Raw genomic sequence first — 22,245 nt, 5'->3', positions numbered from 1 at the left:
GAAAAACAAATGTCTGCTGTTAAAGTCATCCAGTCTGTGGTATTTGGGCCAGCCTGAGTTGACTAAGACATACCTCTATATCAGGATTTATGAACAGGTTCCTAGGCAAGGGAGTCTGCAAACTGAAGAGGCACCCCAAAGTACCTACTACCCCTCCTTTTTAATTTAGGTTTCACAGGATCCTCTTGGTTCTCCTTTTCTTAGGAGCCTCCAGTCTTCTAAGTATAACTGGAAAGTACTTAGCTCTGACAAGAAAAAAAAAAAAAAAAGAAAAAGAAAGAAGACAGAACACCTACATTTGTCCCTGAAATTAAAAATACAAGTGATAGTTCCATGGTTTTCTGATTGTACGGTCAAAAAATAAACAAGCAACTAGACTAGCAATCGGATACCTTTAGATCCCAAGCCTCATCCTATCACTGGTTTCTGGATAGATCATTTATTGTTCTTGAAATTCAGTGGAATGAGGAGTCATAAAAACCTAAAAGCTAGAAGGGGCTTTATTGGATTATCTAATCTGACCTCTGGATTTTACAGCAAAAGACATTGACATTGGGCCTTAGGTCACAGAATGATTGGAGGTAGAGCCAGTGGAATATTTCTCCTAACCCAACGTTTGTGATCTTTTCATTACATCATCTAAGCAGAGCCTGCAGGGGTTAACTCTGAGAATTGGGGATAATGCTTGTGATAATGCAGCATTAAGTAGTGTCTAAATGTAAAATATTAAGATGAGAGAACATGGAATGAGGATGGAAGACAGGAATCTTCTCAATGTGTGAATGTATAGGAAACAACCAATAAATGTCCTAGTTCTTGTTCTGTAAAAACTTACGTGTAAATAAAAGATTCCTGAAATTGATCTGAACTCTTATTGCCACAAACTTTTATCAGAAAATGGAGATTAGGATGTTCCCTCTGCTAGATGGCATAAGAACATGGTTGAATGTGGACTGTGATCACAGATTGTCTGGTTTCAAAGGTGGGCTCTGTCACTCAGTATAGTTGTGTGACTTAGCCAAGTTTGTACCACTTACTAAACTTCTGCCCTGGGTCAAGCTACTCAATTTTACTTGCTTCTATTTCCCAATATACAAAAGAGGGTAGTAACACATACTCCATAGGGTTATTCTTAGGCTTAAAGTAGCCAATATTTGTGAAATTCTGAGAACAGTGTTTGGCATATAGTAAACACACTATATGTGTTACCTGTCATTATTATTACTTGCTTTTCTGTTGCAAGGAATAAAAGCTATTCTTTTAGAGTAGGGAACTTTCCATTTAAAATTCCATTGGCTATGTTAGTGGTATCAGTTGATTTAGCAACAAATTAAGAGATGGAAAGGAATTATTTCTTTCCTGCTGGCTTCATCTTTATCTGTATCCACTACAAAATTCGTAAAGTGGGCATTGCTATTTGCTTTTCACAGACCAGAAAACAGGCTAGAGAAGGTAACTGCTTGGCCAGAAACGGAAGTTGAGTCAGTCACGGTTTATGGTACAAACTACATTTGAGTCTACAAAGCAATAGATGAAGGTCTTCTCCAAGGGAAGACCTTCTGGACTTAGTTTTCACACTTCCAGGGACTTATAAAAAGATAGGGTGGGGAGAGATCCCATATCCCTCTTCCAGCCTAGGACCAACTTGGCTCAGAGGCCTTTTCCCATGCCACCTAAGGCTCCTTGAGAAATCCGGCTCCACAAAGTGGGGAAACTCAGGCTCGGGCTTGCTGAGAGCGAGGCCAGCCCGGTCTTCCACGAGCCTTTCTCAGGGAGACCTGGGGAGATCTCACTTTCCTGCGGAAGTCTGTGGAGTTTAATTTGTAAATTTATGTCGAAACTACACTTCTGTGTCAAAGAGCAAGGACGGCCAAAAAGCGGAAACACCAAGAAGAGCGCAGGCAAATGGGGCCTGCGAACGACCTCGGCCTCGGGAACTCCCGCAGTGCCGCCCCCCGCGCGACGCCCACCGGAGCCCGGCCACCCGCCTCCGCTCCCGGAGGAGGCGTGGTCGACGCGCGCCGCCATCTTGGGCGCCTCTCTAGGCGCTCTGTTTACCACTCTATGGTCGCCCGCTCCCGCCCCGCCCCTTCCCAGTCATTGTCTGGAGGAGCAGCCGCGGCCGCAGCGCCTTCTCTTTATAAGCCCGCAGTTCCCGGATGTGAATGGATTACAATGTATCTTTCAGGGAAACCTATTATTATCAATGTGACTCCACGGGGGAGTCAATGGTGATGATGATGATGAGGAGGATGATGATGATGAGACACCTCTAAACTTGGAACAAGTTTAAGACTTTATGAGAGGAGAAGAAAAAAAACCACCACCAAGATTTGTTTGAGGAAAAATTATAACTATCCTGTTGATTTTTTTTTTTATAAACAATAAGAAAAGTTGTTGGATTTTTTTTTTAATGATTTCTTTCTTGGGGGAGGGAATTTTGTTGCAGTTTTATGGTGGAAAATGCAAAAACCAGAGCCAGGTGCATAATCTTGTTATCTGTGGATATCCCTGGAGCAGGACTGAGTACCAGTTAAAATACTTTTTGGGGATACACATGTGAGATACTAAGTACTTGCAGAAGATTTTTGTCTCTCTTTTTAAAGTCTCTTTCCTTGGAATATTGTGAGAATATTTGTGGCCATTTAAGGTAACGTTTCAATTTGCCGTCAGAGTAAACTGTTTGTAATTGAATTTAATTTTCAAAATGTCGATCCCGATGTTTTATTAAAACAAAAGGAACAACCTATTAAATAATTGCCAGTGGGAAAAAGTGTGTGCATGCATTTTGCGTATGTACCCGCACATCTAGCAATACCAGGGTTTGTAGAATGTGTTTTTGTTTTTGTTTTTAAACACACGTTAAAATAGCGTATGTTGCATATCTGGTTAAAGCACGCTTGTTATTACGAAACGATAGAATTATGAAGCTTAATTTTTTATTTTAAAAAGTGATGTGAAAAAGTATGTTTTAAGAGCATGCAGGGCCTATAATGGTAAATGTTGAATTAAAAACTTACAGTGCTGGCGAACAGGGACTTAGCGTGCCTAGGAACTCAAGTGCAAAAACAAAACAACATCCACCCCCAAAAATTGCCCTTTTTTTTTTTTTTTTCGAAGTTTGCAGCTATACTATTCTGTGACTTAAAAGGGAGGGGAAAGAAAGTATGCAATTCAGATTTCGCCCCCATCGCAAAACTACCGAAACGAAAATCTCCCCAGCAAAATATGGCTTGATTTACAGGCGAAAAAGAAAAATATTGTTCCTCTTGGCAAAGTCTTTTTGCATCACGTGTATTTGCAGCCTAGTATAAACTTGCTTTGCCGTGTGTGGATGTGTGAGTGAGAGGGAACGCGAGTAAGAGAAAGAAGTGAGGGGATGTAAACTCGAATAAATTTCAAAGTGCCTCCGAGGGATGCAACGGGCAAAAACTGAACTGTTCAGGCTTCAGATTGTAACTGACGATCTGAGGAAAAATGAGGTGCTCGATGAATTTTCGTTTGTATTTTTTGGCGAGGCGGGGGAGGTGTTGAGATTTTTTTTTTTTCCCTCGGGGTGGGTGCGAGGGGGGATGCATCCCAGCCAGCCCGACCCGGAGCGAGCCGCGTCTCCCCGCCGGAGCCCCCCCACCCATTTCTTTGCTGAACTTGCAATTCCGTGCGCCTCGGCGTGTTTCCCCCTCCCCCCTTCCCTCCGTCCCCTCCCCTCCCCGGAGAAGAGAGTTGGTGTTAAGAGTCAGGGATCTTGGCTGTGTGTCTGCGGATCTGTAGTGGCGGCGGCGGCGGCGGCGGCGGCGGCGGGGAGGCAGCAGGCGCGGGAGCGGGCGCAGGAGCAGGCGGCGGCGGTGGCGGCGGCGGTTAGACATGAACGCCGCGTCGGCGCCGGCGGTGCACGGAGAGCCCCTTCTCGCGCGCGGGCGGTAGGTACCGGCGCCGGCGGGGCTCGGCGGGGCGGAGGCGCCCGGCGGCGCGGGGCTCGGGCTCGGCGGCCCCGCACGCGGCTCCGCGCCTCCCGCGCCGCGGGCTCCCGGCGCCCGGCGCTCCCAGAAGAGACACCCCTTCCCCTCCCGCCGCTTCCCTCCCCCTCGCCGCCAGCAGCCCCCCCGCCCCCCCCCGCAGTGCCCCCTCGGAGGGACCGAGGACTTTGCCAGGGGCCTGACTTTAATTTTTATAACCCCTTTCTTTCACAAATTAGGGTGCTGGACAATTACGGGACCCGACCCTCCACTCTGCTCCCCCCCCCCCCGCCCTGTCACCCTACCCCTCCCCCTTTGGACGTGTTTTCACTCCGGAGACGCTCATCTTTAATTTCTTGATAGCTACTTTGAAAAGCGGAGGGGAGTGGTGCGTGCGAGTGTGTGTGCGTGTGCGAGTGTGAGTGTGCGAGGGGGGTGGGGTGCAGGGTGGGGGGAAAGTTGAGACCGGATCGTTCTCAGTAGTTTCTCTTTTCTCTGTGATCCATTCATTTCTCGCTCTACCTCCTGTTGCATAAAATGATGCGCTGAAGAGCGGCTTTTTTTTTCTTTCCCGGATTTGGTTTTATAGTGGATGTTACCAGTTTGATCGTCTCTTTGGAAATACAATATCGCTTTTTCTCCTTTTTTTTTTTTTTCCTTTTTTGCTATTGCTGCCTATTCCATCTTAAAAAAACAAAACCAAACCCAACCCAACAACAAGTCTCCCATCCCTTCCTCCTTTCCACCTTAATCCCACCCGCCCCCACGTCCCCACCCCCAACCCCCCAGTCTCCAAAAATCCGATTGTGTTTTCTCCAAGGATTGGGACTGGATTTTCTGATTGCGGTTATTTCCATGTTTCTAGGTTTGTGTGATTTTGCTAAAATGCATCACCAACAGCGAATGGCTGCCTTAGGGACGGACAAAGAGCTGAGTGATTTACTGGATTTCAGTGCGGTAAGAAAGAACGGTGGAAACTAACAACAGCTGTGAAAAAAAACAAAACAAAAACCCAAACACTTCAGCTAGAGACCAGTAGTAATCTAAAGGACAGGAATAATTTTTAACTGGCTGAATCCTTGGTAAATATGAAGGTCTTTTGGACAAGTTTTTAACTATAATTTTGGGGTGTGATGGAAGATTCAGGCTTCTTTTTTTTTTTTTTTTTTTTTTTTAGTTTTATTACTGGCCTTGAATTCCCTACCCACTGATTATCCCAAATAATGGAATCTCACCCCAGTGGAAAGCAAAAATAGACACCCCTAAAAGTAAACCACCCCTAAAACTTGGCCATGTCTGAACATTGAGAGTACTTTGCACACTACTCTTCGTTTTATTTATGGTTTTTGGAAATGGAAAATGGAAGATAGGAGACCCAGATGTCTCTTTAAAGTTTTAAGCTGATGATGCTTTGGATTAGTAGGACCTGTTAGTTACATCTTACCTCCTAGTTGCATCTTTTCCTGGGATTCTTAAAAGTAGTATGAATATGCTGAACATACATTCTTTAGAACCTTTTGGACTGTTTTGGTAAATTTCGTAGTCGTGAGATCAGCACAAAACGGAACTGAACACACTTGTGGAGTTTTACGGCTGTACTTGATCCTTCTCCATCCCTTTGCTTCCCTTTCCTAAACCAAGTCCCAGACATGTCAGGGGAATGAATTCATTTTTAATGCCAGATGAGTTTGGTGTAAGATGCATTTGTAAAGCAAAATAAAAAGAATCCACAAAACACACAAATAAAATCCAAACCGCCTTCCAAGTGGGGCTCTTTCATGCTGCTGCTGCTGTTGCTGCTCCTCCTCCTCCTCCTCCTCCTCTTCTTCTAGACCTTCTTTTGGAGAAATGGCTTTCGGAAGTTTTGCCAGGAAACATAGCCCTAGGCAGCTTTGCAGCCCCCTTTCTGCTTATTGCACTTTCTCCATTCGTTCCTTTGCTTTTTGCAGGCTCTGACTCAGGGAAGGTGTGCATTATCCACTAGATACGTCGAAGAAGAGGGAAACCAATTAGGGTCGAAATAAATGCTGAGAGAGAGAGGGAGTGAAAGAGAGTGAGAGTGAGAGAGAGAGAGAGAGAGTCTTGCTTCAAATTGCTCTCCTGTTAGAGACGAAATGAGAATTTAGTGCAGGTGGCACTTTTATTTTTATTTGGGTTCACATATGACAGGCAAATCCTATACGGGATGGAAAGGGACATTGCCACATTTATGGCCAAGGTTTTCAATATAAAACAAACAACTTTTTTCTTCTCCTTGGTGAAACTAGTGTTTTCTAGAGAGGCTGCTGGCTTCCAACCTGAATCTTGATAACATCATGGGGACTGTGTTTGTTCCAAACGTAGTAGTACTGCTTGGCCATCTAATGAACCTGAGGAAAAAGAAAGAACAGAGTGCTAATGGGGGCGGGGGGTGGGATTCGTAATGTTGTTTTTCTTTTAGTTTTAAGTTGGATGGTGATGTATTTTACTGAATAAACCCTTAGCATAAACTCTAAGCTGTTTGGTAAGAGTATGAAAGATCTTTCAGGAACTCTGAAGGCACAAATGTCTTCTTTTCAACTGTAATATTTCTTTGTTTCTTTTAGATGTTTTCACCTCCTGTGAGCAGTGGGAAAAATGGACCAACTTCTTTGGCGAGTGGACATTTTACTGGCTCAAGTATGTAAATTTCTTTCTTAGTGTGACGTTAAATGTTCTTAGTTGTTTATTTACTCAATTGTATGTTTTTGGCTGTGTTGAAGTGTTCTGAAAAAGTCATTGAATTTTAGCCTATAATCCTATGGTTATTGCATTACCCATCAGTGGTATAACTTACACAAAATGTTACCTTGTGCAGTTAAAATCAGGTCTTTTTTTTTTTTTTAAATCAAGGAAACTCTTTCAAAATTCCATCACTTTATTTAAAAGCAATTTTCTAATATAGTTGTAATCAAACACATGAAGATAAGACCAGTGTTAACCTGGGGAAGAAATTAATGTTTTTTTCAAAATAAGGGGAAAAAAAAATCTTAACATTCATAAAACAGGGAAATCCCTTGTAAATAATATCAGTTATTAGGTACTATATACAATTAACCCTTTTAAAGAAATGGACACTTAATTCTGCAGATTAATGCTATGTAGTAAATCATAGCTGTAAATAGCCTCTTGCTAATCTGAGAGGCTAAATATGAATTCATTTATATTTAAAATACCCTTTTTGATGCCTTAGCTGTTTCTTTTCCCTAATCATTTACTTGAGCAATGAATTTTTGCTGTATTTAAAGTTGCAAATCTGGAAGGACTTTTACATTTTATAAATGAAAAATCTTTGGGTGATGCTTAAAAAAGACGCTAGCACTATTCACAAAGGAATCTCTGCACAGTGATTATCTGGCATCTAAGGAGGGGTTTATTACAGGACTATTCGAATATCTCTTATTAAAAGTGCAGACTGAAGATATTCATTTAAAATGTATTTTTTTTAATCCAGTGAATTTCAAATAAGAAAGAGTTCTACATTGTTGCCTGCTATCCTTTAAGTCCAAGGCTTAAATCCATTTATGCTTGTTAAACAGCTGCAGTATTTTAGGAGTTCTGGCAATGGTATATAACAGTACATTAGGCTGAGTACTGTTCTTAAGTCAGACTGGTAAATGTTGACATCTTTTAGCTGTGAGATGCCAGTGAAATTGTCTGTTAACTATGAATATAATTTCACATCTCTTAATATTCAATTGGTGTTATAGCAGTGAAAGAAGTTTGTTCACCTATGTGATTTGTGTAATTGGTATATTTTTATAAAACTAATGGCTTTTAAAAGTTGCTTATTTCCAAATAAGTCCTCTCTCCTTCTGCTGGCCCCCCCTAAATTTAGGGAATTTGTGTCTGTATAACTTGTTTTAAAAAATATGAGGTGCCTCTTGTATTTTTATTTTAGTTTTTTGGTACACATGGATTAAAAGGATCATTGACAATATGTTTGTGTTTTACTATCCTGGATCTTGTTATGTTTTCCACTTAGGGACTTGGGACAGTTTTTATATTAGTATTATATCTTTTAAATTTCTGTATGGTATCCTCTGTGCAACTTTTAAGATGGAAAATATTAATATGCATGTTTGACATAAAGGTAAGGACAAGTATCTTTTGTGGCCAAATTAATTTTTCATGTTAGACAATATCAAAACAGTATCTCTGACAGTAATTTTTATGACTTAAAAAATGTGTATTCAGTTTAAATCTAAAAGTAGGTTTTGTCAGACAGGCACAGAGATAGACTACTTTTAAAGTCAATGCTAAAAAACGAGTTTGCAATGTTGTGAAAACATGTATTTATAATAACAAGAATATTACTTTAGATATAATTTAATAAAGTAAGGTGTTTAGAGATATGAGTTTGTGTTGCATTTAAAAATGACAACTGTTTGATCCATTTTCTGTGTTGACATTTAAATAAAGTCCTTGCTGTGATGTTTAAATGTTTATAGAGAGTACAGGTTTGATAAGTTGAATATGTATTAATGCATTTTGTTAAGTGATCATATACCAAAACTTACAGTTTTTAAGACAGTTACACACACACACACATTCATGCATGCAAACCTGGAGAGAGACTTCACTCTTAGTAAGTCATGTTACACTACTTCTAATGCATACACAGTGATTATTTTTAAGGTGTGGAACTTCAAGTTACATTGTACCATAAGTGGTGTTTTCAGGACCAGATGTTTACTTGTAAGGGTAAAAAGTGTAATGGTCCTTTTATTCTGGCTCCCTGATTGAAAATGCAGGGTATTCATTTCATGTAGTATGATGGTGACCATAATATGTAGGGTACAGATTGGAGTGTTCAATTTCCCTCTATCAAGATATATTTGAACACAGGGCTATTAAGGAAACGGGTTATATTTCCACTTAAAAGAGTTAAACCTTTTTTAACACGTTTTAAAATCATGAAAACTACATTTTGCCCTTTAATTGGAAGAATTAACTAGGAAACTTTGGAGAGAGAAATAATTTTCTAAATTTACTTCAAGATAATATCCATTGTCCTGAGTGGACTCAGATGTCCCTTTCATGGGTTGCTTTGAAACTTGGATCTGGGAAAGAAAGCTCTAAACTATAAGTAAACTGTTTCTATTTGAAAGATCAGCTATAGTTGTTCAAAGTGACGCATGGTAATAATTCATGCTTAAAGTTCCTAATAGCTTTTGATTCCATTAATATAGGATGCTCCATAGTGATTTGCAATGTGAGAATAAAAATAAAGTATGGCCATATTCCCTTTAATCTTTCATTTCACAAACATGGTTTTTCCTTCCACCTTAAGAAATGGTGAGGCTGCTAGAGAGAATGGAATGTAACCTGAGCTACAGCCTGACATTCCCAGGGAGCATTTTTCACATGAAAGGCTTTTGTCAACCCAGGAAAGGACTAGCAGTTTTTGTTTGATGTTTGCAGGTGTTCAGCAGAAAGCACTAAAACAATTCAGCCATGATGGTTCAGAGCTTCCATAACCTTAACAGGGAAAATTGGTGGGCTCTGGAATTATTTTTAAGAAATAGTTATAACCTATATGGTAACTTAAATAAAGGGATTTAATATCCGTTATAGCATTGATCTTAAAACAAACTGAAAGCATCCACATGCCTGGATAATTGGAAGATGACTCTCATTGAAAAGTAGGATGCCTAAGTTACCAAAAATAGAAAATAATTTAAAGTATCTATAATTTATTGATGAATATGGGCTTGATTTTCTGATATAGCAAAAGGACAGTTTATTTGGTTACCTTTGAGTCTTGGAGGAAAAGATAAACATAATAGCTTTGGGATCTTTTTAAAAAGTCATTTTAAAATTGGGCCACTAAAGTGATGTATTCTAAAGAACTAGATGAGGTCTGGCCATATCTGTTACACGTATTTACTGCTAGCCTGCGACAGACACTACGTCTTTCTCCCTTAGTTTAAAAGTTGAGCTTTTTTCCCTGTAACTGTTTAGTTCTACTGAGGTGTTCAGGTATTGTAAAAAGATTGTCACATGAACGAGTGTTTGAACAATTAAGAGCAGCATTAAAACACACAGCATCTCTGTTGTGGGTCATTTCTGGAAGAAGAAAGTATTGCCTGAAATTTCTATAAGCTTGCTAACCTATATCCACGTGACAACAAAAATGATATACCAATTTAGTGAATTCATTGAGGGGGGAAAATAATCAATCCAGTGGGTAGTTTTGTATGATACAGAAAATTCACGTGGTCAGCATCCTGAATGAATTCTGAGTCCATAGTGATGGCATGAAAAAAAAGATTGGTTTCCCCTTAAACGTATTTGTTGAGGAGAGCTACTTGTGTGTGTGTGTGTGTGTGTGTGTGTGTGTGTGTGTGTGTGTGTGTGAAAACAGCCTTAAAATGATAAATGGTATAATTCATAAGTGTTCTGTGGCTCTTTATAAAGGGCAGAGTAATTTAATAGGTTAAAAAAAAGTACAGTGGCATTAAAACCATTATGTTAGAATCATAGAATTTTGGGCATAGAAACCCATTAGAAATGTTGCCCAGTGCCTTCATTATACAGGCAAAGAAAACTGAAGCCCAAGATGAGGAGTTCCAAACTGTGCTTTTTATTTGTTATTTCAGAAAACAAGTTTTGATTTGCTAATTCTCTGTGGTCCTGCAAATCCTTTATTGGAAATAACCTTGGTCTCACTGCTGTCTTTCTGTCATTTGTACGGCATAATGGGGCATGAGGATTAGTGTGCTGATGATATTTGTGCGTGGAAATTCTTCTGTATATGCGTGTGCCGTCTGAAAACTTTTTTAGGTTTGCAGCTGAATTTTGGATTATTGATCATTCTCTTTTACCTGGTCTTCCCTGTGACTGTTTTGCATGATGTTGGGTAAAATAATAGTGCGGGTGAGCATGTCACACTGCTTCTCAGTGTGTTAGAGAGGTATGCTGTGTACCTTATACCTACTGTATTTTTTAAATACTCACAAGAACCTAGTAAGATGTAAGGATTACTACTCTCCGTATTCATAGCTGAGGAAGCTGAGAGCGATGTTAAACAACTTGATCTTAAGACAGCCAATAATGAAATTAGGTTTTGACCTTAAGTTTGTCTAGCCTCAGAGTCCTGAGTTCTACACACACACACACACAAGAGTCTCTCTCTCTCTCTCTCTCTCTGTCTCTCACTGTCACTTCACACAGCTCATTTTTTCAAGATTATATAGGCAAACAATGTAATATTGAGGTTTGGCACGAAATGCTATCCAGGATCTTTAGGGTAGATAGCATTTTTAAAAACATGTCTAATGTAACGATGTAAACCATACCCATTATTTTTCCTGCCTTTGTATCTAAATAAGCTACCTTCAAATTTATGGCAGATTTCAGTGTGACTAAATATGTTTTTCTCATATCTTTATTAGTTTTACCAAGAAAATATAGTGGATATTTAAAAAGTTGTGCTTTCATTCCGTTGTGAATTGATAATCTACATGGATGTCAGTGAAAATATTTTGTTATCAATTGTTTTTATGTAGCTAATCAATTCAGAATTTGAAGTAACCAAGCCTGATGTATTAATATCTAAAGAAATAAGGATCTCCTGTCTTTAACTATAAAGAAGTTTTACAGTCCATTGTTAGATCTTTGAAATTTAATATTCAAGAACAATACCCTAAATTATGTCTGCATCACTAAAATAAGCCCTTTTGAAGGTTTGATATGTCTGTTACCAGACATGTGCTTAAAATGTTAGATTTTCTAAATTCAGAAGGCAGAAGCAGTACTCTATTTGACACTGACTTAAGTAAATAAAATGCATTAAACAAGCGTGGGGATCCAGGAACTGTTGAAACTGAAATGCTTAACATTTTTGACAGCATCAGCAAATTATCCTTACCCTACTATTGTAATGAGGAAATCACTTAAATAACAGATGAACAGCCAAGTCACATAAACATATATAATAGAACTATGTAATGAAAGTTTATGCTGTTAATTGCTCGAATCTGTCTTAAATGCTTAGAATCATGGAGCAGTAAAGACTGTCATATAAACAGTTTTGTTTTGAGCTTAAAATTATTCCTTTTTGCTTTCATCTGCTATGATAAACAAAGTAATTTTGTAAGCTTTAAAGATCAAACATTTACTCCTAATGGTAAACTACATTTTATATTGGAAGTTTGCAACCTCGTCCAAGTCATAGAGTTGAGTCCTGGTGGCCCCAGGCCTGTGATTTTCAACGTTTAGTATTATGATGCTATTTAGATCTGTTCCCATAAGCCAAGATAACAGATCTTAAGTTGCCTAATAAGGAACATGGTGTGTTTTGAAATGTTCTTCAGTTTACAAGTCTTAAACCAAAATGTTCTTGGCCAAACCTTTAGAATCTATATGTATGTTGAATAAGTCAGATTTTATACAGACATAGCGTGAAAATGAAGCTAAGTAGGAACAGAAAAATCCATGCTTTCGTTATTTTTTTTTGTTTTATGAGCTAATTTTTATGGCCAGGTGTTCTTCCAAGTTAATTAGACAGTGCTACATATTAGAAAATGTAAAATATGTTATAGGTTTTTTAAACTGTTATTTTTGTTACTGGTTTCTTATTACTCTAGGTAAAATTTTCACAACTGACCACCAGGTTTATTAGCTTATATGTGAGCTATCCATTTTGTACGCTTGTGAGCCAATTGACTTAAAATAAGGTATACACATGGGTTTCATGTGGATACTTTTGACCCATATCTCTCCTACTGCTTAGGAGAGAGACATAAGAGAAATAATAATTTAATCTTTGGAGAAGTTTAACACTTTGTTATAAGTTATATATATATATAAATAAATAAATAAATATATATATATATATATATATATATTTTATATCAGGCTTGCAGGAATAGTGAAAATGTTGAAAAGGTTGTCATGTTTACTCTCATTTCAAAGATAAATAAGGACCCAGTTATTCAGCATATCAGATACCCAGGTGTGTTTAAAATCAGTTTATGTGGATGAATTTCAGGGCTATAAGAAAGTATTTTATTTAAAGGTGCAGCCACACGATTGATTGTTCAAATGGATGCTTTTGTACTTTTGTGTGACAATTAACATTTAATGAATGACTTTCTAGACTGCCATTGGTGGTAATTACTATATGTAGTTTATTAACTGCAATCCATTGTTGGATGTGCCTTTATTGATTTGTTTTGCAAACACCCCTTCACATGTGCGGCAGTATTTGTAGTTACTTTTTAAAGAACCTGTTTCACTTGCTGATGCTGACATTGCCTCTAAAAATGCTGGTTTATAAATTCTCATGTGCTAGAATGCCTCTTTGATCTGAGTAATTTTAACTGAATTATAAAATCCATCAACTTTCCTGCTGTAAAAAGTTTGCATTCAAATCCTTAGGGAATCCCAAAGTAACGACACATATTGTTTTTCAAGGAAATAATTTATGGAAATTTACATTTACAAGGGACTTTAGAGATGCTCTATTATTTTTTAGGTAAGGAGCCAAGGTTCGGGAGGGTTAAAAGTATTTTGCCCAAATCATGCAGTTGGTTATTGGCTGTAATAGGACACAAATACACATGTCCTGACCCTCTGGTCAAAGACCTCATGCTGCTTTTAATTAAGGCTTGGACTCAATTCGATGGTACCAACTGCATATTTCTTAAGAAGGGAAAAATGTGTATAATCTACCATTTCTGAACAAAATATTAAAAACTGAGATTGTGAAAGATGAACGTTGTAATCCAGCCTGATTGTCATCACATGTTCTAATTTGGCCAAGGCAGTTGACAAATAACTGTTAAAATGTATTGTGTTATTAAAAATAACAAAGTAAGACCCATGATTAAATATCAGGGCTGTAATTTAATCTCGGGGGTTCTGGTGCTGTTCATAAACCATTTGGCTTTTTTCTGTAACAGATGACGTCAAAATCCAGCTTGATTGAATTATGACCCTGGGTTACAGCAGCACCTGCTGGTGCCTCTTTACTTCATGGCCTGTCAGCATTTCCATTACAAACTTTTTTTTCCCTGACATTTTAAACTTCAGATAGTTAAACTGGACTGATGTTTGGCATATAAACTTTCTGCTCCTTGGGAAAAGACCACTTGCTCAATAAAACAGAGAAGGTGGTGACAAAGCCCCATTACGGATACCCCTTAGAATGTTCTGCTTTGCTTTAATCTTCCATTCATTTAAACATTCTTTTGGAGGGTGCTTAGCTGAATTGCAAGGCATCCAAATGGAAGGTTTTTAATCGCAAATTTCCCATGTGAAGACTTAAGTACAGGGTATTTAGAAGACCGGGAAAGTACAAAAATACCTAGCATCAATGCAGGTGATTGAAACTCTGGATGACCCGGTTTTCATGTGGGGTGTAAAATGCTGAAGAGCAAGCCTTGAAGAACATGCACATTGGCGTACCGTATCTGTAATTGCTTTTATATTCACTTAAGATGTGTAAAAATTGATAATGAAGGGTTAGAAAAGTATCTTTATTTATATTATTATCTGGAGACTGGTAGCATAGCTTCAGTTTGTCCCCTCGTGTTTTACTATGTTAGGAATGGAGATGGGAAGTTGTTTGCATCTAGTTAGCCAGCTTTTTATCTATCTAGTCTAATCTGATTGATGGATCATCGAATATATATTTTTTAATACCTGCTATGCTCATATCTCCATGTTAGCAATTAGAGGACATAGAGGGCTTTATGGACGAGGGACCATCTCTCAGAGGGCATATATTCTAACACAGGGGTGTTTGTCTTGAGCCACGCATAAAATACACTGATGATAGCTGATGAACTAAAAGAAATTTGCAAAAAAAAAAATCTCATAATGTTTTAAGAAAGTTTACGAATTTGTGTTGGGCTTGTGGGTTGGACAAGCTTGTTCTAACAGGAAAAAATAGAAAAGTAAAAATGTAATTAATATCCAGCATTGAGAAGACACAATCATGTGGGAGTTTAGAGACATGAAAACTTATTTCTTGCATGGGAAAATTAATAACGAAGGGTTTGTGGAAAACTCGATTCTAATCCTTGAAGGCATGGTAGAATTTTGACATGTAGGTAGTGAGACTGAGCATGCATGTCAGGATCACTGTGAGCCAAGCACAGATGAAAGAAACTGGAAGGGGTAGATTAAAGAGAGCTTCCAGAAAGAGAAGCTTCTTGGTTCTGCAGTGGAGTCAACTCTGGTCAGACACATGGGATAATTTCCAGGCAAAAACCCCTGTGTTGGGTGCTTTTTATTTTCTTGACTGAGTTTGCGTTTCACTGGAGGGGTGTCACGGATTTTAAGCCAGTTCCATCCAAAAATACATATATATTTTTTTGTTTTTGTTTTTTTGAGACAGAGTCGCAGTCTGTCACCAGCCTGGAGTGCAGTGGTGCAGTGTCAGCTTATTGCATCCTCTGCCTCCTGGGTTCAAGCGATCCTCTTGCCTCAGCCTCCCAAGTAGCTGGGACTATAGGTGCACGCCACAATGCCCAGCTAACTTTTTGTATTTTTAGTGGAGATGGGGTTTCACCATGTTGTCCAGGATGGTCTCATGATCTGCCCGCCTTGGCCTCCCAAAGTGCTGGGATTACAGGCACAAGCCACTGTGCCCGGCCCAAAAGCATATATTTTTAATGGTAGCGTTGGGACAAAAATCAAAATTTTTGTGTCCCCAGTTCCAAAAACTCTTCCTATTGTATCACTCAGCAGTGGGAACTTTCGTGAGCCAAATGAAGCTACTTTGGAGAAAATTGTTCATTTAGTCAAATTCTGGAAATCTAGATTCTTTTGCAATGTTTGCTGGTAAGTAGCTGTTTCATATTGAGGAAGTGGTAGAACCTTAAAGGCTGTATCTTAAAACTAAACAAAATTGAAACAAAATTGTAGAATTCAAGAGGGGTTTTCACATTTTAAAAAAATACTGCTGTATTTTAAGATTGCAAAGATTCATCTTTATAATTTTTATTATCACTGGCATCACCATTAACTGTGTCGTATTTTTTGGTCAAAAGCTGGAATGGAAATCTGATAGTTGTCATTGCCATATTATATATCGAGAAATGTGTTTAAAATTTTTCCAGAGATACTGTGATCTTAGCCAAGACTAATGTAATATTTGTAAAAACATTGTGGAGTGGCCAGATATACCTTTTAATGAAACCGACCAGAAGTACATCACAAATACAAAAATACATATGTGTGTGTGTATGTGTTTATCACCCCTTCCCACAAGTATTGTTGGGTTCAGGTTAAAGTGTCTTTCTCTCTGTGACCTGCAAGTAAATTCATGTAGCATGTGTGTCCAGTTTCCAAAGTGAAGCCAAAAATTCAAGTGATGATTGATGTTGGCTTAGGAAGAATTTATTAATGACTCTGTTTGCTATAGAGTAAAAAAGAAATTTATGACAAAGAGATATTTAGACCCATTTAAAATATTTCAGTTAAGAACCTATGAATTCCCTAACCTTTGTCTACACTTTTCAAAATGTGAAGCTTTTATACTGGAAATATTTTGCAGTGCAGGAAACTGCAACTCACATAGACAAAGCTTTGGTCAGCAAGTGGTAATAATACATCCAGGTTGAATATACAATTTCATACATAACTCAATTTGTAAGTTTGAAGAGAAAGATGAAACGATATCAGTTTTAATGCTTGTTTGAATAATTGTTCTTTGTTATGTGCCCTCTTGGACATCATCGTCCACCAACTGATGCCCCAAACCATTGAATGCTTTTCTATTCTCTTGTGGGCCCTGTGGTTCTATCTAGTTACTTTAAACCACAAGATTAATTTTTTTCTGACATCTAATTTTCCCAGGATTTTATTAATATCTTATTTTTTTCCCAGCTCATTTAGAACTATTTCTCTTTCATATGGGGTGCACATTTGTAGTGCCTCATTTGTAGGGGGATTCTACACTATAATCCTTAGTGATTTGGGTGGAATTGGATAAGGTGAGAGATAGTCCGTAATTGTGTAAGGCTTGATTGTTTAAAGAAAGTTGAAAGTTTCAGAAAAGTGAAAGTGGATGAATGCATGCCATGTTGTTACTACTTTTTCAGTGTGAGTGTATTTCACTGGAGTAATGATAGAATTATTAGATACTTTTAATTTACTTATTTGTACATTCATTTATTTACTCATTCATTCATTCATTCATTCATTCAGTAAAAGTTTATTTGAGAGCCAGGATACAGGTTACAGTGCTAGAAATTATGTTGCTACAAAGAATAACAAATTTCAACTACAGCATTGGGACATGGTTTTGCAGTTGTTAAATAAAAGCTTTACAATAATTCAAAGAAGGTACTTTTAAAATAAATGATGTTGGCCAGGCGGGGTGGCTCATGGCTGTAATCCCAGCACTTTGGGAAGCTGAGGTGGGTGGATCATTTGAAGTCAGGAGCTTGAGACCAGACTGACCGACATGATTTATTTAGTAGAAACCCCATGTCTGCTAAATATACAAAAATTAGCTGGATATGATGGCAGGTGCCTGTAATTCCAGCTACTCCAGAGGTTGAGGCAGGAGAATGGCTTGAACCCAGGAGGCGGAGTTTTCAGTGAGCTGAGGTTGCGCCACTGCACTCTGGTATGGGCGACAGGGCAAGACTCTGTCTCAAAAAAAAAAATAAATAAAACACATGAAATAAAAAATGTTGGAATATGCAAGTAGACTTTTTCAAAAGATACTTTTCAAATATAACCAAGTACACACTTCATATTTCTTAACTGAAACAGAAATCCTAAAATCTGTGTATATGTATACATGTTCTATGTGAATATAAAGGAAGGAGAATGGATTCGAATGATTATGGAAATTGGACCTTGAAGTTAGTGTTAGGAATGCACTCTCAAATTTAGTATCAGAGGTTGTCTGGGAGGCAATGACAATTATGTTCCTTTTGTCCTTTTTGAGCAGAAATTAAAATTTTGGATATGTAGATGGTACTCATTTACTTTTAGGGCACTAGATATATATGCTTATCTTTTTTTATCCCCACGCTTGAATTTTGTTAAAATATGTACTGTGTGTCAATTTGAAAACAAAGTAGATGATTATTGAGCATCTGCCATGTATCAGGTAGTATGCTGGCTGCCATAAATAAAACTATGAGCAAGATAGGTATGTTTCTGGTGTTGCCTAAATGGAGGAGGCAGACATTAATGGATAATCAGCCAAAGAAGGTCAGTTACTACATTTAAGAGGTGTGTGGCTTGAAAAGAGTTTGCAGCAGGAATGTCTGACCAAGGAGATGGCCCAGGTGAACTGAGGTCTTACAGATGAGGGGGAGTTAAGTAGGTGGAGTTTGCTTGGCTGAGAGGGAGGGCGTGATTCCAGCCGCTGTGGCTAGTGGGGGTTAGGTGTCAGATCCTGCAAGACTGAGCCACAGGGAGCCTTGGCAGTGTGCTGCTAATCAGATTTGTGTCTGGGACATGGACCCCAAAGGGTAGTCAGTGTGGGTGGCCTACACCAGTTGTGAGGTTTTTGCAGAAGTCCAGGTGAGAGACAGGGTTGCTCGTTCTGCAGTGTGGGTGGTGAAGTTGGAGAACTAACTGTACGCTTTATTTGAAATCTGTACCTTTAAGCCATTGGGGAGCATTCATAGTGGGTACTTTTTTGTGTGTGCGTGAAACTTCCTATAACTTTTTAATCCTTGAAAATCTACCACACTCTTTATGTTCCGGCAGTAATTATAAGACCTAATTTAGCTCTACTGTGTGATAGCCACTGCCTTTTTAGCAACCAAGTGCCAGAGGAGTGCTCCTTTGTTTTCTGAGAAAAGTGTTAGATTGATTTTGCAATTCGATTTTGCAATTCTGCGAGGGTACAGGGATGGAAGTGGGTCTTATTGAATGATCTTCAGTAATGCAGTATTTAGGCTTTTTATAGCTTATGTTCATAGGAGCAGTAAACATGACGGTTTAGTTAGACATGTTAACTTCTCCTGACTCTGGTCAGGTATCAGATAGCATAGCCACAGAAGTTACTGAATGTCTTTGTTGGTGGACTTTGGGAGAGTGGTTTAATTTATGTGGTATTCTCTCTGGGATTGCAGCATTGTTGTTAGATTGCATTTTGTCACAGGGAGGAAATTACCTGATAACTCCTGATTAGGAACAAAATGAAGCTTCCCCTTGTTACAAATCCCAGCTAATATTCTGCTTGGTTCACTTGACTCTCTTCCCTTGACCACCTCTCTCTTTCCCCTCCCTCCCCACTCCATTTTCTCAATTATTTTACTATTCATTATTGGGAATCACCTCTCAAATCAGGATGCTTGTTAGTCCATTTTAGTTAGGAAAAATATCACTATTCTTTCACTGTGTTTACTGTTGAAGAACAAAATACTACCTTTTTTTTCCTTTCCATTTTTGGTTACACCAGCTAGTTAGAGCCCTGGGGTAGTGCTGTGGGCATGGGTTGGATCCTGATATCTGTGCCAGTTAATGAGAGTTGGTTCCGTGACCCTAGAGCTCTTTGTGTTCTTCATACAAAGGCGCTGAAAGAAGAGGGGCATAGTACTGTCTACCCCAAGCAGGAAACTCCTGAAAGCACATGCCCACTGCAGGTGAATTGGTAGCATAGTGTTGAGATAAGTGGGCAGTGCTCAGTCCTGTTTCTGCCTCCTAGAGAGCTCCTCTCAGCATCCAGGCATGCATTAGTAACTCTCAGTTAAAACTAAAATGAAATATAATTAATTGCCTTTCTTTTGGGAGGGACACAGAGTGTCAACAGTATCTATGATGCCTTTTTGTTGTTGTCGTTGTTAAGGTTGACAGAGCTGGGGATGGATTGGAGGCTGAGTTATGCTGTGTGTTTTCTTTATGCTTGAATTATTTCATAATTAAAAACAAAACGTATAATAACAAAAAAAGCCCTCTGCCTCTCATTCACATTCCCCTTTGACTGTAGCCTCTTTCTTGACTTCCTTCCTAGCAAGGCTTTTGTTAAATGTTTTCTACACAGGCTGCTACTGCATGTTTTAAAATTTAACCCCAAACAAATATTAGAAAACGTATTTTATCATGCAATATTTGATGCCTCTGTAATAATCACAACTTAACATTTGTAGCCACTGTAAGTTATGAGGCTTAATCATGGAGTGAATACCTGTTAACCCACCACCCAACATAAGTACTGGAGCAATGTTAGGTCTATTGGTTTACCTGTGGGTTTGTTCCTTGTCTGCCTTCCCGTCTTTCCCTCCGTGAGAGGAGGTAAACATTCTCATGCCCTTTTTTATTTTTAGCAATATTGTGACTTGCATATGTATCCCGAAACAGTGCTATATGTTGTTTGGCTTTGCTTGTTTTGGAGGATTATAAAAGTGATAGATTGTTTTGTGCTACTTGCTTTTTCACTTGGTATGTTATTGTCTGTGTTGTTGCATGTGGTGTACGTTCATTTCCTTTGCTGATGAAGAGGTTATAATTTATTTATGCATGTTCCAGTTGATGAACTTTTGGGTTGATTGCTGTTTTTTGGAACTACAAACTTTCTTCTGTGTTTCTCTTGATGCACATGTGTAAGACTTTCTCTGTAGGGTGGTAGATACCTACGAGTAGATATCTATGAGTAGAATTGTTGATTTGTAGAGTTATGTGAAAGTCCAGCATGACAGAATAGTATCCAGTTGTTTTTAAATTTACTGATCTGCACTCCCATTTGCATCATGAAGGATTACTGTTGGTGCAGTCTACTAGGTACAAAATAGAAAATGTATCCCGTTATAGTCCTTTTTTTATTTTTATTTTTTTGAGACAGGGTCTCCCATCTCACTCTGTTGCTCAGGCCAGAGGGCAGTGATGGAACCTTGGCTCACTGTACTCTTGACTTCCTGGGCTCAGGCGATCCTCTTGCGTCTGCCTCGTGGGTAGCTGGGACCACAGGCACACGCACCTGACCTGGCTAATTTTTGTATTTTTTATAGAGAAGGGTATTCACCATGTTGCCCAGGCTGGTCTTGAACTTCTGAGCTCAAGTGATTTGGTTTCCTTGGCTTTCCAAAGTGCTGAGATTATAGGCGTGAGCCACAGCACAGGGCCCTATTGTGATCTTAGTTTGCATTTTCTTGACAATAGGTTAAACATCTTTGTATATATTTATTTCATATCATTCGTGTCTGCTCTGCGGAATCTACGCCTGCCCCCATTTTCTATTGGGTTGTTGGTTTTTCTTATTGATTTCTAGATGTTCTTGATATATTTTCAGTTGATAATTATTAGTCATACATGCTGCAAATACTTTCCCTTATTTTATGACTTTTACCCTCTCTATGGTTGGATAAAGTTCTTAAGATAGTCACGTAGTTATTTTTAAGGGTTAGAAAAGCCTTCTGTACCCCAAGGTTTTACATATATTCTCTTATATGTTTCCTCTGAAAAGGATTTGATGATTTTGCCTACCACATTTAAGTTTTCAACACAGTTGGGATTGATTTTGTGTGGAATGGGAAGTATGGCTCCGATTTCACTTTTCCATAAATGTCTGGATACCCATTTGTTCTAGAACCATCTACTGAAAAGTCCATTTTTTCTTCAGTCACTCCATACTATTTCTGTGATATTTTTAATTCCTGTATTTGTGGGGGTCTTTCATTCTGGGCCTTTATTCTACTTGGTTAGTTTGGCTTCCTTGCCTCAGTACCACATTATAATACATGTTCTAACTATATTTTGCTATTTGTTAGGTAAAACCCTTCCTCCCCACCTTTCCTGTCCCATATGTACATATTTGACTTTGGGCTGTTTTGCAGCCTGGGTTCTTCTATATGAATTTAAAATTCAGCTTGTCAAGGTCTTTGAGAACCCTTTGAGGCATTTTTACTGAAGTTGCATGGAAGCTAAAGATCAATTTTGGGAGAATTATTATGCATTTTGTGATTATCTCTACTCATTTATAGCTCCATTTTTTAGATCTCTGATCTCAAAATAATTTCTTTCAATTTTTTAGCTGTAATTTCATAATTTTAGTTTTATAATTTTCTCCATGAAGTTTTACATTTTTTGATGATTTCCTCTTTAGTACCTTATTTTTCTGTTTCCATTATTGCCAGTATTTTCTTTTGAATTATTCAAATTACTTGTTTTTTGTATATAGAAATTCTTTTTTTTTTTTTTTTTTGAGACAGAGTCTCACTCTGTTGCCCAAGCTGGAGTGCAGTTGCGCAATCTTGGCTTACTGCAACCTTTGCCTTCTGGGTTCAAGTCATTATCTTGCCTCAGCCTCCTAGGTAGCTGGGACTACAGGTGCCTGTCACCACGCCCGACATTC

General features: G+C 38.5%; 1 protein-coding gene across 36 annotated transcripts in view; it reads left to right on the top strand.

The window, feature by feature from the left end:
- Window positions 1–2,104: 2,104 nt before the first annotated feature.
- TCF4 (transcription factor 4) overlaps window positions 2,105–22,245 on the top strand; it is a 370,299-nt gene continuing 350,158 nt past the window's right edge. For 7 of the 36 annotated variants that reach the window (XM_032293852.1, XM_032293851.1, XM_032293833.1 and 4 more), the window contains exons 1-3: window positions 3,720–3,920; window positions 4,822–4,913; window positions 6,542–6,614. In XM_032293852.1, coding sequence (XP_032149743.1) covers window positions 4,842–4,913; window positions 6,542–6,614 — 145 coding nt within the window. In that variant the 5' untranslated portion in view covers window positions 3,720–3,920; window positions 4,822–4,841. Of the gene's footprint in view, window positions 3,921–4,821; window positions 4,914–5,781; window positions 6,088–6,133; window positions 6,175–6,541; window positions 6,615–22,245 lie in introns of those variants that run through there. The other 29 variants (XM_032293849.1, XM_032293840.1, XM_032293844.1 and 26 more) reach the window with 13 other exon arrangements.

This window comes from Sapajus apella, unplaced genomic scaffold (assembly GCF_009761245.1).
Source record: "Sapajus apella isolate SASKATOON/1434 unplaced genomic scaffold, GSC_monkey_1.0 scaffold30, whole genome shotgun sequence".
NCBI lineage: Eukaryota > Metazoa > Chordata > Mammalia > Primates > Cebidae > Sapajus > Sapajus apella.
This window is presented reverse-complemented; position numbering and strand designations above follow the sequence as displayed.